The 17905-nt window shown below is 38.4% G+C and overlaps 1 protein-coding gene across 1 annotated transcript in view; it reads right to left on the bottom strand.

Moving 5' to 3' along the window:
• The window catches only part of SLC16A12 (solute carrier family 16 member 12), a gene marked incomplete in the record, with an annotated part of 146220 nt that overhangs the window by 47911 nt on the left and 80404 nt on the right, over window positions 1-17905 (bottom strand). Inside the window, 1 exon segment of the mRNA XM_044056339.1 lies at window positions 4553-4656. Within this exon segment, the coding sequence (XP_043912274.1) occupies window positions 4553-4656 (104 nt within the window).

The following is a 17905-nucleotide window of genomic DNA, read 5'->3' as shown; positions in this document are numbered from 1 at the left end:
GGAGAAGGGTAAAGCCATCCACACAGCCTATCTGGATCTCGCCAAGGCCTTCAACACCATCCCCCAACTCTGGAATTATAGATATCCTTAGTAAGCTGGGTATAAATCCTTACAGCACTTGATGGGTTGCCAACTGGCTTACTGACAGTTCCCAGACTGTAAAAGTAGCCGACTCCAAATCCAAATCCAGACTCCAGACAGGTGACAAGTGGAGTACCTCATGGTTCAGTCGTGGGACCGCTCTTGTTTAGCATCTACTTCTCTTAAGTATAGGCCAACAGTAAGACTCTGGCTAAGAAAGTTCCCAGGTGATTGCAAACTGGGAGCCATTATTGAATCCCCAAATGATGTTGATATTCTACAAAAGGGCCTTACAGAAACAGGTGCTTGATGACAGAGCCATCGGCTCAAGCTTAATGCCAAAAAGTATATAGTTATCCCCTTTGGGAAAAACCATGTACCCAAGAATTACCACAGATGGCAGTACACTAAACACCTAAAGTGTGATGAGAGACTTCGGGACAAAGATGGTTAGTGGTCTCTACTTCGATAACCACATCGCCACAGCAATCAGGAAATCCTTCAATGTGGCACACCTCATCACCAAGGGCTTTTCAACCAGAAAAAAGTAGGCCATTGTCTCACTGTACTCATCCCTCATTAGACCCATTATAGAGTACAATGCCCCATTTGGTATGTACCTCACAAGACATCTTCAACAGCCAGATAGGCCACAGAGGCCATAGAAAGAGAGCATTCATTTGTATATGCACCAGCAGTATATGATGGTGAAAGGTCAGATCGACATATTGTTGTGCAAGCTGAATCAAGGGAAGACCCGGATAGGCCACAGAAATACCTCACTAAAAGAATCACAGGCCTAAAACAGATGCCCTATGCTGACCATCTAAAAAAAACTCCAGTTATACTCTGTGGCATATTGTCTACTCAGAGGTGATCTCGGCTTACCATACAAGGCCATGCCAAACCCTGAGCTGTTGGACATGCTCCACTTAAAGAAATCCCAATCCCTCAGAACCACATGCTCCAGGGATCTAAGCCTTGTCATCACAATGAACTAAACCTGCTGGAGGGATAGGTTCCTGACCCAGAGACTCCCCATACTCTGGAATAGACTGCCCGTACATGTGAAGCAGAGCGCCTCCTTGGCCATCTTGAAAACCTTGATTGGATGGGAGATAGGAAATTCATCCCGGGGATCACGTCAATCGTCCTGCTAGACAGGAGTCCAGGGAAGAAATATCCAGGGGATTGTTATGGCTAGGCTTCTACAGGCTCTAGGGCCGATAGCCTACCTATGAACACTTCTATAACTAGCTCAACACACTGTATATTTTGCATCATCGTCATTATTTTGCTTCAGTGTCACCTATTCAACCCCCCAACCACAGAAACCAGAGCCTCAGACAAATGTGATGAGCCAGCCATTTATCTCTCAGCCCCTTACTGCTAGAATTCTGAAGAATGCCAAAATAATAGGGGGACAAACACCCAAGACAGATTAGAAAGTTTAGAGTATAGTAGCTTTACATTAACATGCATTTTCTGAAGGATATCAAGTCTAAATCTCAAATGTCTGTCATGGTTTACTGGCTGCAATTCTCACTGATTTGCCATAACATTTTATGAGGACCATGCCAAACTATTAGGCAAAAATCTGGACATTCTGAAAAATTCTGGACACTTGAGAAGTTCATTAAAAAATGACAGCATAGTCATGATAAAGCTTTTTTAACCATGCTTCCCCTAGATACCCTACCTTAAACACATTAAATCAAGCTTACATTTCCATGTAAGGGAGGTTTTTCAGCTGAAAGTTAAAACTTGTATACTGACTCAATATTTTTGACAGAATTGGGAGGTAAAGATATAATGCAGTTAAAATTAAATGAAATGTGAACTCCAAAAAAAATAAATCATACAAAACTGAAAAATGAACTTTCACATTTTTGTACTTAAAGAATAGTTAAATAATTCACATTATTTTGAACTTATTATCATTGTGTATACACATTTCCTTCACAAGACCAGTGATTATAAAATAAACACTTTTCCCTGCTATTCAGAAATATTAATTTTTTAGCACTTTTTTGCTTCCTGTGTCATCCTCCAGGCTTCAGCCCAGTGCCCCACATCCATCAATGGGGTCTACCAGCTTCTCCTTTCCACCCTAACTTCTCAAATGTATCTGAGGCCAATGCAGAACCTAAAAACATCCGGGGGGGGGGTCTCCTTAAACCCATTTATTTTTTCACTTAATGACCTATCCCATTACTACCCCATCACATCAGTGTCCATGATTGCATTTGAGGGGTGGGCATGCAATTGGTTGTGTGGCATATCAGCCCACCTCCACAGCTGCTCAGCCATAACCACCAGACTACTCCCCTTTTTGGGCTACTCCCTTATTGTGAAATTTACAGCCTCCACCAGGAATCATCACAGAAATCAGTCCTGTGACATGTTAAGTGAATTGGGGTCAGCAGGACTGTGGTCAAGGCTTTATCCACCTATACCAAAGTGGCAGGATTCAGAAATATGCACTGTATTGTGGTAAGGGATGTTGTATTATGAGTAGCCAGACTTCAGGTGTGTGCAATAAAGAGATGCACAGAAAGCAAGTGGTATAACAAGATGGCAATGAGTAAATGTATTAAAATGATGGGCTTCATGTATGCAGATGAGGTACAAATAAGATTAGAGCAATTCAGAAAAATATAAAGAGCACAAGATGTATGATCAGCAGTATAATGACCACAGTGAAATCCCAGTGTACAATCAAAGTGACAGCAGAAATATGTCAGGGGTTGCCACAGCTTTGGTGGACTTGTTTGTATATGCCACAGCCTATTACTGCCACTGGTAGTCATGCTGTTATGCATCACTACCCATCAGTGGCAAATTGTCACCTGACCACACCTCGTTTCATTTATGATAGTGATTTTGTAGGCCAGTACCATGTGGACAGGAACACCATACAGGGCCTAGTAGACATTTGTTAACCTTATCTTCAAGCCTGTGTCAGTCACAGATTCATCCCAGTGAATACAAAAGTATGTGTGGCTTTACATGCACTAGCTATGGGATGCATTCATAAGGTCATACTGTATAAACACCCAACAGCTTTACACCAAATGAAAAATCTGAAACAAAAAGGCAATAAGATTATGGTACACTGGGGGGCAGGGAATTTACCCTTTCCCCACTGAAGTGCAATCTAGGAGCTAGTATATGTAATTAGCAGGGGGGTTTTGCCCCATGCATAGATTGTTTGCCAAGTTTTTCAGCTTTTTGCATTTCTTTTTTCATCTGGCATAATGCCTTTGTGCACTTCGGCCATTCAAATTCATTAATGTATTCCAATAGCTACAGGGACCTTTCAGTATTTCTATAATTGAGGATACCTCTGGTGAAAAATCATTTAATTTTCTGTGTATAGTACTTCCTGAGATGTGGAATAACTAAGTGCAACCAAGTGTTGTAGGGTGATTTGGACTTTGCTTGTGATTTCATACCCCACATTCACACATCTATACCAGGACTGCCCCCTCTTCTCAGGTAAACTGTTGCTCAATCAAAACTAGAAACCATACCTCTATGTTCTAAGGCATGACAACACTCTAGAACAAATTTTATCCTTTATCATTTGTGTGGATGGCGCAGTGGTGCAACAGTAGCTTTATCGCCTCACAGCAAAAGGTTCTCCAGTTCGATTCTTGGCTGGAGTGCCTTCTGTGGAGTCTGCATGTCCTCCCTGCATTCATGTCTGTTTCCTCCAGGTGCTCTGGTTTCCTCCCAAGTTACAAAGACATGTGTCTGGAGAGTCTCTCCCTGGGCCTCTACTGATAATTGATGTTATTCCAAGTCGTATTTTCCCAGTAAACAAATGTTAAATAAATAGACTTACTTCAAAGTTGCCTTATGCAGTGGGAACCTCCTGGCACTAAGTATCATAAATGAGAGGTACTGCTATTACTCATAAGCTCAGTGTTGGTCCACCTTGTCAGTATCCTCGACTAGAATGATTATGATTAGTAAGCATGCATTCAGAGATACAGATTAATTTTCAGCACCAGTCTGATCCTTCAGAAATCTAAATAAACATCTAAAAGAATCCAGCAGATACACTCAGCACAGCAAGTCTTATATTTATCACCTTAAAATGCTTTTATGCAACCCTCTTTTATAATTACCTTGTGCATAGGACTAACACTGGTCTTGTAAAATGTCTCCTCCTGTCGTTTTTTGTGCATATGTTGCACACTACATTTGCATGTAACATTATAAGTATTCACACTATTTTAACCACCATTTCATGCTAGTTACTTCAAACATTGAGCATCTCTTTGTTACTAAATGCCATGCTCAATCCTCTACAATTCTACAAACTACAATGCTATTTAAATTATAGGTTCAGTTATGTACAATCCTTCAAAAACTGCAGTTCTCTACCAAAATTCAAGTATTTTAACAAATGCTCAACAAATGAATCTACAGTTAGTAGGCTAACAAATGTTTTGAAAAGCATTACCACACAGCATTGTGGCAGAGTCAACAATGGAATGTATCCATGCTGTCCTAGTATAGTCCTCAGTAAAGTGCGACTGGAACTCAACAAAAAATACTGAGATACATCTGGTGAAAAGAAAAAAAAAAGGCAGACTGTCACTTCAAAGACATACAGCATTAAATGTTCAACATTTCTCATCAGTTACTTTATACAGAAACAAACAGTATGCAGTGCTTGCCAGTGCAGACGGGTGTCTTAAGCACTTTTCCACCTGTGCTATTTGATAACTGCTTTGATAAGCTAAAGGTTTCCAAATTTAAATTGAACACTAGCACTACTTACCTGTCCACTAAATCTCGCATGAAAACAGTGCCATTGAAATGAATTACTTCATGAGCTTCAAAATCATGTCAGACCTGTTTTAAGAACATTCATAACCTTTAAATACAAAATTCTGTCTGCTCCTGACATACCAGTCTTAAAGATAATACTTAGTCGTTGAATGTAGTGTTATTTCTGTATATGCCAACAATCTGCTTCATATTTCTGACTTCAGATTATGCCACCAGTGCATGAATATTATCACTTTGCACTAAGTTAAGTACGATAAGTGACAGCTGCAACACACCTGAAAACCACTTCACATGCTATTCTGATGTCACCATGACTTGTAGAAGGCTGTTTTTTTAACCGTTGCCATCTGCTACTGTCCAGTGTGGCCCCCAGATGATTTCTCTGTATTGACAGAATAATTATTTCTAGCAACTGCAGAGAAAGTTGTTTCTTTGAAGTATCCATGTGCCCATGGTCATGGGTTTCCACAGAGTTGCATCAGCAAAGGGAACTGGCCTTCTTCCACTCTCCTCATCCTTACAGAAAACTAAAGCAGTGGTCAAACCATAAGTCAGTTACTTATGAAAAGCAGCTGTAGAAATGTACCTCATTTTTTTTTTTTTGGGGGGGGGGGTTGCAACTCAACTAGTATTGTACAGGATACCTTTGAACCTGATAATGCACAAAATGCTTGCCTTGTAGAAGCTAAGTTTTTGCTGTACTTAATATTCATATTCTGCCTACATGCCTTATTTCTAATGAAAAATAACCTCCTTATCAAATACACTAAGGCAGAATATTTGAACGTGTAATTTTCTGGGAAAATCTAGGAATGCAAAATTTGCAAATTTGAAATTCACTGAAGACCAGTATTTGCCTTTTCCCCTTTATATATTGCAGCCTCAAAGTGGGTTATATTAAGAAAAGTGTGTATGGATGGCAAATCCCCTATACTTGTGGGGAGTCTGGAGATTTTTCCTGTGTGGGACAAGAAAGGAAGTTGCAAATTTAACAAGTTAAGCCCTAGATTCAATTTTTCACTGGTAATTAAGCACAATTCAGTAGATATACATATTTTTTAATACCTGAAGTAATCTTTTGTATGCAATGTAGACATTTTATAAGAGGGTATGTCCACTTCAAAATGCACTTTATACATCTTAGTATGAGACATGCATCTTTTTGCTGTACAGTGAGGATTTATTGGCAAACCAGGTGAGCACACTGATCCAATCTCAACCTGTTTTTGATCTAGAAATATATTTAAAATAAAACAGAAAAAAATGGGTCATGATGTTGGGAAAATAGCTGTACTCTTGTAGTTGGTGACTGAGGAGGACCTAAGCTGTGTTTCATTTTCCCTTTAGGAAAAAAAAAGTTGGATTATTACAAGAACAGTGCATCAATTCAAGAAAAAAATATCTGCACTGGAGTGTGGCAACTTTCTTTAAAAGCTTATCTCCCTCTGTAGGCTGCAGAGAACTCAAGTCACGTCTGGCATTTGCGAGCTATTAATGTGCTGTTTCCTGAGAAAGGCACAGGGTTTGCTTTCAGTTGCCTTATGTAAAACCCGGAATAAGTTGCTTAATCTGACAATGATCCTATGTTGCGCCTGAAAAGAGATACCTATACCCAGTGTTCTTAAATTAAAATAAAAAACATGGAGAAGTTAATGCTTTCTAATACAGACCAAAAGATCGATATACAGAGAATCACATTGCTCTAGATAGGTCAACCAAATTCTGTCTGCCATAAAGTAGCTACTAACATCAGGAAAGGGAAACAAACCTGGACAGCTGCAGATTCTTACTTTCTCTCTATGCAGTTTTCTTTTAATACAGCAGATACTAACTTTTTAAAAAGTATCCTCTGTGTTGCAAATCCAAGAAAAGAGGAAATAACTGTTTTAAACTTCCATTTTGAGACACTGAATCCATTTACAAGTAAGGCTGCTTATGTTATATCCATTTTATGTATGCCTGAATTGCATTAATCTTATTTAAATAAACAGATTATTATAGAATACGAATAATAAATGCTGTCACTACTCAAAGTCAGTCAATATTAAGTATGTTTATTCTTAGCTCATTACTGATCCTACAAGAAACAACCTGGGAAGAGCACACAAGTAAGCACGAGCCTTACTTATTTTTCCATTAGTTGTTCATTGATATTTTAGTACTGTCTTCTAGGAGTAGGGTTATAATCCCTGCCAACTGAAATTACAACTATATTCCTACCTATTGCTATCACAGAAGGGCAAGTAAAAATTGCCTTTTAAGGCTGAATACCACTTATGTCTACAGACTGCTTAATGAGACCAAACAGAGGAAAACAAGGGACGATGAAGCAATCCCAGATGTAATAAAATATCCCTTAGCTGTACAAGAGATGGAAAGTTGGTCAAACCTGAAAATGAGAAGTTTCGCATAAGTAAGGATATCTAGGAATACATGGAAAAAAATCTCTTCGGAATGTCCAGTTTCAAAAATATTAAAACAGATAAGTTTGAGGTACTGAGTGACAAAAAGCGCATATAAAGGACATAGTGTTAGGATAAATATCTGAAGGAGAGGAGGCCATGAAGAAGAGTAAGGAAAAGGCTGTTAAAAATGGAGTGAAAATAATGACCACTGAATGCTAACATGAAGGAAAGAGCAAGGTGATTTATGGTGTTGGGAATGGCAGAATATTTGGTATTTTTTTTTTTTTTTATTTAGTAGATGGAAAAGTGAGTCATCAGAGCTTTTCTGGATGTGGCAGGTTCTACAAGTGCTACCATATGCTGTGGAAATGGAAGGCCCAAAAGAAAGATGAACAAAGGTTACAAAATTATGGCTGACATGAAAAGTAATGAAATACAGTTGGTCAGATTTATAGCCATTTAAGTCGCAACTGGTTAAAATAAACAGCTAATATTTACATGGAAATATAACTTTTCTTGTTAGCCAGAAAACTGATTACATGAATGGGGATTTGTACTACAACAGCACAGTGAGAAAAGGGATTTTCTATATGTAAAAATACTTGGAAATTAGTTCATAAGAAACAGGAATAGAATGTCCTGAATTCTCAATATGGTATGCATTCATTTGATAGCCAGACGAAAAAAATGTTGCATGATAGTTGAAGAAATGTCTTTATGTAGCTCTCCAAGTTTCTTGTAAAAAAAAATGTTCCTCTGCCTCTACTGTTATATCGCCATTTTATGAACAATTGTATTGGTAAATATTTGTTAATGTTTTTGTTAAAAAATATATATTTTTTAAATTCCTACTGTACATTGTAATTTTAATACTATGCTCTTCAACTATATTACTACATTATGCAATTGCAGATGATTTGTTTGCACTGTACAATGCCTTTATGGAGCTTTTCTCCCCCGGACTCTATTGAAAATGGGCACTCCTCGGCCAGATAGACTATCCTGGTAAACTGCAAAATAAAAAAAAATTATATTCCTAATGAAGTTGTTTACTCCATTAACTAACAATGAAGTATTTTTTTCCCTACCAGCTCTTCTCCTGGTACAATAGGTCTAACCGAACCCACCTTAGCTCAACTTGACCCATGTCTAAGGATGGTGAAGAGATTGAGGATGTTGGTCCAATGTCATACTGCTGCTAAGGAGTGTGCTCAACTCCTTTTACCCCATATCAGCCTAGACAGCTCCACAACTACTGCTCTTAGGACATTCGTGCATGATTCCATGCATGTATAACTTCTCAACTAAGCAGTATACTGCTTTAGGAAACCTGAAGCTTGCCAGGCTAATACTGCTTTATTGCAGCAAGCCTAGGCTGCTTTCAACCTTCCAGGATGGAAGACAAGGTGAAGTAATCTTAGGAAGAAACTTTAGCTATGTAAGATTCATTTTAGTCGCAAACGCCCTAAGCACTCGTAGAAAAATTTGCATTAATAAAGTAGTGTACATCATCTAGCAACTACTGGGATGAAGGATCTAGGCTAAAAAGTCCAAGTCTAGTCCTCATTTTTTCACTCTATTCTAGCATTTCTGGGGACTACTACTGTATTTCTAGATTTATCATTTTTTGCACCTGTGCCATCATCCAGGTAACCATGAAGGTGCTTCCTGGTATCCTTGTAAGAGCATTTTTCACTTTTGAACCCAACCCCTACACCCTGTGGTGAAATGAAAACTTATATCAAGAGGGCCATCTACACACCATCAGTACATGCATGTCTCCTCTTCCACATACACTAAGAGGGACTACCATTACCAGCTTGGGAGGCCATGTCCACTCCTCCTGCACTGGCTTACCCACTACCTGATGAGCTTCTGTTTTTCAACACAAGATCATTCATGTCAGCAAAGTTGCAGGCGAGAACCACGAAACTGGGAACTTACTTGTATTGAACAGAATTTGATGTTTTGTTAACGTTATGCAAGAAAGGTATTAACTTTATCACTGTGTCTTCTGCTCCATCATACCAATATCTGGTATATTTTGCTTTAAAAGGCCTGTAGATAGAAAATGTTAATCTCCTAGAAATAATTAAATTCCAATGAGAAAAACTAAGCTGAATACAAAGGGCTCATTAAAATAAAACACTTATGAGAAAGCATTAAAAGGAACTGGTTTTATGACAGTCTGACAGACTGAGAAAAGTTTGTGATATCAAGTTAAAGCACATATAAGTCCTACAAGCTCCACATCTTAGAAAGGATCCCACATCAGTCTCAAACTGCAAATTCAGAATGTCTGCTTGGAAACTGGTACAGCAACTAAGACAAAAAACAGTAAATGTGGTTTCATCAGGGACACACCTTACCAAATTTAGAAAATATCTGTAAAGAAAAACTGCCTTAGATGTCTTCCATTTCTTTTCTACAACATGCATTAAATGCAGAAGACAAACAAACAGGACTACGCAGTTTTCATTCTATCCCACAAATTCCCATCATCCCCTGAAAAAACATTTTGCAGTCTTTTACCTCTTCTGAACTTACTTTGGTAATAAAGCATAAAATGAAATAAAGTGCCACTGTTTTGATGGAAGCATTTTAGCAATATATAAAACAAAGGGAAAACAGACTTTTTAGAATTTATACCAACTGATACTGAAAGATGATTAGAATCTCTTTTCCTAGCATAGCACTCTTATTTCTGTATTAGCTAAACCAAATAAACCACTTTGCTTCTTACCCCCTAGTTTTCCTGTTAAACAGATAACACAAGTCAGGCATTTGACAATAAGCCCACTTGGGCAGTGCTAATAAACTTAAGTGTTCGGTACAGACATTTATGTCACCTGGCAGATAGCCAGCTGGCTCAGATAGGAACCAGGAAGTTAGAAGTGGGGATTCCACTCTAAAGAGGACAGTCACAAGTGGAGTCCCTCTGGGATCTGTCATGGGTCTGCTCCTTTTTGGCATTTACTTCTTTAAGTCAAGGCCAATGTCAATGGCCTCTGGATGACTAGCTCTATAGATGACTGCAAATTAGGAGCTGTGATAATCTCCCACTGACATGTTTTCCAGGAAGGGGTGACAAACTGGTGTCTGAGCCATGGTCTAAAACTAAATGCCAAGAAATGCATAATAGTACCCTTCATGAAGTCGGCAACCCCTGGTAACTATCATATGGACAACACACCCTGAAGCATTGACCCAGCAGTCAGTGACTTTGACCATCACATGTCTACAGTCATGAGGAAATCATTCTATGTTGTGCAACTTATAAACAAAGGTATGGCATCTAGGTCCAATTAAGTCATTGTTCCACTGTATTCTGCATTCATCAGACCTATCACTGAGTACAATGCCCCCCTTTGGTATGTACCTAACTAGGCATATTCAACAACTGGAACATACACGGAGGATCCTCCCTAAAGGAACACAGGGTTTTAAGTAATGTGTCCTATGCAGACTGCCTCAAAGCTCTATCCCTGTATTCAGGCTGTAGAGAAGAGATATATGCCTGGCATACAAGGCACTGTCAGACTCCAATCTGATGGACCTCCTGCATATCCACAAAACAAACACTAGAATTACCCGTTCTAAAGACTTAAACTTTGCCTGTGATATAAACAGGACCTGCTGGAGATAAAGGTATGTATCCCAGAGACTAACCCCTTCTCTAGAACAGGCTCCCCGTACATGTGAAGCAGAGTTCCTCCCTAAACCAAGTCAAGTGTAATTTGGGCAATTAGATGGGAAATAGGAAATCCATCCCTGGTTTTGCATCTATGTCTCTAATGGACACAGACAGCCTGTAAATGGTTAAGCTTCCATGCTTGTAAATGTTTTACCTCCCAAGCCCTTGTTTACACTTATCAAGGGTACCAGAACTAGTCAGAGATTTGGGATGCATGACTAGGCTTAAAAAGGCCTTTGTGGTGGTTAGCCTAGTAAACAGCTATGAACCTAATAAACCCTGACAGAGTGGACATTACAGGGTAAATAAATGACCACCCAGAGGGTCTTATCGAAGATCCCACCACTGTAGGGCCCATTAATTTCCTGTAATGGCCACAATGGATGGCATTATTACACTTATTAATTCTTTGTTTGAGATTGTTGATATTCTGCTGTTGTATGATGTTTTGTTTTGTGGGTGTATGTCTGCTACATTTTACTTTAAATGAGTTTAATTTAGTTATTTTAAATGAACCCTTTTACATATTATGGTGTGGTAATGTTTTATGTCAATTTCACAATTTCTTTACATATAAGTCTACCAAGTGCATAGCAGTCAATTAAGACATGTAAAAAGGAATAAGGCATATTTATTTTTAAACAAAATAACGTGCAATATTCATTACTGCACTGCTATAACTTTGACACGTTTGACTATTGATTTTTTATTACCGGATACAGTTTTCTTTTCTTGACTATTAGTCCAACAAGGCTAGTGATCTCTTTTCAGGGGACACAATATATTTCTACTACTGGGGTAAATTTGGCCAGGGCATCAAGGAACCTCCCTTACTCATCATTGCTGTTAGTGGGACCCATTTTGCAGGAGCACATCCTGTTTCCATTCCAGGTGCAGAGGTGGCCTGGAGAAACAGAGAGACAGATGGAGAGAAAACAGAGATAATGGAGTGGTGAGAGAAATGGTATTGAGACTGGAGAATGTATGAAACACCTCCCCAGAATCCTGCAAAGAAATCCATTTGCAGGAGATGAGTCAGCAAATGATGGATCTGTAAAAGTAGAACCCTTCAGTTGGGTTGCAGGATGATTTACTTAAAGACATGTTGGTGTAGAGTGAGCGAGAAAATGAAGGGATGCTTCCTGGGAGAATTATGGAGAAAATATGAAAGGAAGATGCAGAGACGGTCCTAAAGAAAAGTGTTGAGATGGAAAAGAAAACATACGCAGAGACAGTAAAAGAAGCCAAAAGCTGAATAGCAGAAACGGGAAGAAAATGAAACACCTAAATACATGGGTAAGGCTTCAAAGTAAAGTCAAAGAAATGGACAGGTATGAAGTGTGGGACCATTTAATACTTATTTTATTTATTTGCATTTGTTCACCGGGATGGTCCACTGGGCCAAGACTGCCCTTTTTCAGTGGAGGCCCAGAGAGAAAAGCTCCACATACAAGACGATACATATATATATTATACAGAATATAATAAAGGTATCTAGTACATGGTTATAGCAGATTACAAGTATACTAATACATATCATACAGTACACAATGCTGCATTTAGGACAGTAGCTCCTTTGGGTGTAAAAGCACATGAGGGAAAAGCATTTATTCTTATTAACAGAGATATTTTGTGACATTATATTTGAAACAAACTTTCAGTGGAAAATTTTCTTGGAGAATATGAAACTTAACCCATGGAATCTTTATGTGATAAAAGCATTTAACAGGGAAACAAAAAAGAAAATGCATGTACAATTTTGAACAGAGAACAATAAACTTTAAAACAACATTTTAAAACTTTATGTAAAGTACTGCATATTGCAAAATTTTATGACAAAAAGGGTTTATGGACTGATGGCTGAGATTGTAATAAAAACAGAGAAAAAAATTATACATATACCAAGCATGATAAATGTGGAGGGGAATACGGGATCGTAAAGTACCGGGGACAACCCAAAACATGTCTTTTTTGGAAAATGAAGACATTTGATATGCAACTGAAAAGAAAAGGATATATTTATGGGGAAATGGGACGTGATGCAAAAAAAAAGTGAATTGAAATGTTATAAATATAACAAAATTGTACATTTTTTAATTGATTACAATAATAAGGGTATGGAAAAAGAAAAAAATAGAGATGAAAATAAACATCTAGAAGAAATTTATTAGTAGAAACTGAAAAAAGAGGATATAGAAGATTCTGACATGAAAGTGATTAAGACAAATTGGGAGGTTGTAAATGAAAAAAATATATCTGTAAAGAAAAAATGTAGAGGGATAAATACAAAAGAAAAAAAGAAAGGAAAAGAATGAAAGAAAATATACAGTTAATGATTGGGTGAGGGGTGTAATGGTTAAACTGGTTAAGCATTTGACACACCGACACAGGGTACAGTGCTCAATTCTCACCATCTGGAAGGGAAAATGGTTAGGCTTAGAATAGTCCATTAAGAAATCTAGCGTAGAAATTAGCTATGAACTTATTAAATCATGAATCTAAGGAAAATGGAAAACAAAAATTTTAGTCTGCTTTCTCTAAATGTGAATAGTATTAATACAGTAAGAATATGGATTTTGGAGTGGTGTGATATATGATGTAGATGTAATTATATTAGAAGACAAAAGGTTTTTAACAAATGAATAAAGATTACAAACAAAAACTATAGTGAGGAAATAATTTGGAAAATGAGATGTTCTAAAATAGCCATATTCTGTAGAAATACAGCAAAGATTATTAGATGCAACTTTAGCAAAAATGGAAAGTTAATTGTAGATTTAAAATGGAAATAACCTGTATATAGAAATATAGCATTATATGCTCATGCTAACTGTAAAAAGGAAAAAGGTTATTTCATCAGATTTTAGAGTATGTAGTGAAAAATGAGGTTTGATAACGAACCAAGTTGTCCTGAGACATCTTCAAAAGGGGTTAGGGTGATATATTAATGGGAGTTAAGTGGGTTCAGGAGGTGAAAGGGTTAAATGGAGGGAGGGATGATTGGGAGGAAATGAGATGAGTGGGGAGGGGCTTAAGGGATTTAGACAAGTGTAGCTGGGTAAGTAATCACATTTTGGCATGAACTTGCCAAGGGCAAGTGACATCCGAGACGACCTGTAGGTATTCCTGGGGAACAGGTAGGCCTTGGAGTATTGGTTAGTGTCTACTGAGTAGGCAGGTGATGTATAAAGATAAACATTTTTTCCCCCTCTTGGCTTTAGTTGGTCGGGCTTTGAATTAGATAGAGAAATCAAGTTTGGGTTGCAATATGTTTTTTGATGGTATTTTCCTCGCAAAGTTGTCCCCGTTAGGCTACCTGCTTTTGGCATTGAGCAAGGTGTCAATAACTTTATCATTGGTGGGTAGGGTGCATTTTCTGTCCCATATATTGTATATGTCCGTGCAGTTTTGGGGGTTTGGTAGGCTAATGATTTGAGTAAGAGCTGCAATTGCACATGGTGCAGCTACTCTGGTAGTATTTCAGCATGGGGGGGGGGGGTTTGAGTACTTCGGGGAGTGGCCGGTGTAAGTTGGTTTTGTTACTCGGGGAGGGAGCACTGTGTGTATATTTTATATATATATATATATATATATATATATATATATATGTATACAAATAAAAAAAAGAAAGTATTACAATGTCAAAAAAAAACACTCTGAAGAGGTTCATCAGCTACCGGGAAGGTTAGAAAAATGGTAGCTCTCTATTCTCTTGATACGGAGGGTGATCTTTCTGCTATAGCCTCCTTTCTGGTTAGTTGTGATTCGTGGCAGTAGAATCCATAGCATTTCCTGTGCTTAGGGTAAGCCGCAAGTAGTTTTTGCGGGCTTGGAGTTCTCTTGTTTACAGGGGCACCTGGTGCATGCGTAGTATGCTGCTAAATATTAAGAGGGGTGCACAGTTAGTCGAGGTGTATGCTACGTAATTTGCCTCGGCAGGTCTAAGTGGATAGGTCCAGTGTGTTGGATTGAATGGGTCTTTAGTATTTAATAACCTTTCATTGGCCTGTTCAGTTTATCTTTCTTCAGTTATTTTAGTTAAGGTGGTTATTAAGGGTGATTATGAAGTAAAGTCGGTGGTGTAGCAGGTCGTGCAGTTGGTGCAGATGTTTTAGGTACAAGGTTTTAAAGTATGATGGTCATTGCATTGTAGATTCTCTGTTCTGAAGTGTTGGGGAGGTTTTAGTTACATGCCGTAATGCAGGGCAATGGGGTTGCTTCCTCTTAAAAGACTTCATTGCGGACAGTTGTCTTGGGGGTTCTGTGGTTTTGCTACTGCTGGGAAAAGCGGTACATCTCAGTTACGGTGTTTTCATGGGCTAGGAGGCTCTTCACGTGGGCGCACTATGACTGACTGTTGAGGGTGGGGGTGACATGAACCATGACTGTGTAGCTCGCATTGTAATTAAGTTCACAGTCCATTTGCTGCATAATTTGGATGGGCTCTTTATAAACGTCATGCACTTTTACATTCCCAGGAGGGAGCTTGTATTTAAAAAAAAAAAAAAAAAAAAAAATGGTTTATCATCCCGAGGTGCCCAGCTGGTTTCCCACTCTGAGTAAGAGGGAGTTTTGCGCAGATGACATCAGCAGACAGGTTAACATCCTTGCAGCATACTGTTGTTTAAACATAATATCAGGGGTTTGAGTTAAAGAGTCCATATCAGTTATACCCGACCTCCTCCTAGGATGTTTATGGCCATGCGTTCCTGATATTTCTAGTGAAAGGCAATATGCGCATGGGTTTCTTGTTTCATGCCAGTGCGTTTTGGTTTGTGGTCCCGCATCTCTCATCTGGTGATCAGTTCATTATGTTTTATCACTGATGTCTTGGACTGTCTGCTGGCTTGCTGTTTCTTGGAAGATGGGTTTGGGGCTGGCATGGTAGTTGGGTTGCTCTCCTCAGATACAGGTGGGTGGGGTTCTTTGGGAGGTGGAGGAGTGATTCCTTTTGCTCCTCAAGTTTTTTTTTTTTTTTTATATCCTGACCAGATTTTCGCAAAGCATCAGAATTCACGCTGTAAGAATCTGGGTTACTATCAGAATTATTGGACACAGACATGCCACATGTGCATGTACAGAAATAATAGAAGTTGATACAAGTTTAATAACATGAATTCTGGGGTATTTAGTTATTGTCACATTTCTGTGTTATTGCTTTTACCATAGAAATTAGTAGTATATTAGTCAAAACTAATTTGGGATAGTCACTTGTCTGGATAGACACCCTACCATTCGTCTGGACAGACACCCTACCATTTTCATACTGTTAACAGAGAAAAGCAGTTATCTAGCATTTTATTTGTTCTGCCATACATTTATGGCCAATAAATAATTTCTCATTCTGCAGGTTTAGTTATAACATAATCAACTGGTAGTAAAATTACATTAGGTATTTGATAGGGTTATTAGAAGCTTAGCTTCAGTTATGGCTGCTTGGTCATAAGTGTGTTTGGTGGTGGTACATTCCTTCCCGGATTGGCAGGATAGGCTGTTTTGAAGATGTCTTTGAATGTGCCTTAGGTATTTTACATGATTTATATGCACCTTTTTCTCTCTTGCAGATGGGGGTTTTGGAACACTGCTGCTCTAATTTGTACCTTTTAATTGTAGAGTTTTGTGTCAGGCTCGGATTAGGCATGAATATGTTGGACATTTCATAAAGCCGTGGATTTTTGACTAATTGCTGTCAATCAGGCAGGCTGCAGTTAAAGTTCTGATAGATTCTAGAGCTTCAGAATTTATATACACTCAAACAGTGCAAGATAATGCAAAATATATTATGCTATCAATTTTCTAAGGTGACAGGTATAGCACTTTAGGTTGCATAAGACTTCTCTGGAAATTGCAACAAAGACATCATTGAATATGTCATAGTAATATGGGTAGTCTATAAGAAAACAAGCAGAAGTTATAGTAAAGTCTTAAGGCTGCAGTCAGAAATAGTGACAGGCATTTGAGTTGCGGACTTCACACCATTTGAAATTTCCATGGTACCACAACCTAGTCTATCAACCTTTTAAGTTTGTAAAATGGATATTTAAATACTATCTGATGGTAATTTTTTGAGCTGACAGATGGCTACTAGGTTTGCTGCGTAGTGTCCATTGGTTTCGCATTATGTTGATTAGTGTGCCTCATTTGGAGATGGAAGATTAAGACCTAGGCAGATGGTTTGACAACATAAGTTAGCTTGGCATATGCAGGGTGTTAACTGATTTGGTTTGGAATCGCAAAGGTTACACGGGTTGTGAATATTGATAGGCCCTTCATGTGTGGGATTTAGTTTTAGCATACTCGTCTGGTATTTAAATTTATTTTGGGTAGTTGATAGGGTCATTGGAAGCATAACTGTAGTTATGGCTGTTTTGTCAGATGCGAGTGGCAATGGTACATTCTTTTTGGTGGGCAGGTAGGTTGTAATTGAAGATGTCTTGAAATGTGGGTTATGTATTCGGGATGATTTACATGTCCTTTCTTTCATTTATGAACCATGGTTATGCAATCACTGCTATCAGCAGGAAACCAAAATTCTTTAAATGTTTACCTTGAAGTATAGACATCAGATACTTCTGAAACTGAGGAAGATATTTTCAAATAACATTTGTAAAGACTCAGCATACTTGCAAAATTTTCTCTCATAAAGCCACACACACAAACACAGGCAGACCACATGGAGCAAGAGGCTGCCAGACTACCAGCCATCATCTGCAACATACATGAGATCAGGCAATCTAAGATCTGATATGTTGGTTAGTGTGTCACATTTGGAGATGGAAGGCTAACAGCTAGGCAAATGGTTGTGGATATTGATAGGTCACTTCATGTGGGGGTTAAGTTTTAACATACTTGTCTGGTAGTTAAATTTATAGTGGGTATTTGATAGGGTCATTGGAAACCTAGCGTCAATTACTGCTGCTTT

This window comes from Protopterus annectens, chromosome 14.part0 (genome assembly GCF_019279795.1).
Source record: "Protopterus annectens isolate FY-2018-M chromosome 14.part0, PAN1.0, whole genome shotgun sequence".
Lineage (NCBI taxonomy): Eukaryota > Metazoa > Chordata > Ceratodontiformes > Protopteridae > Protopterus > Protopterus annectens.
The sequence above is the reverse complement of the archived record's forward strand: the minus strand, read 5'-3'. Positions and strand labels throughout refer to the sequence as shown.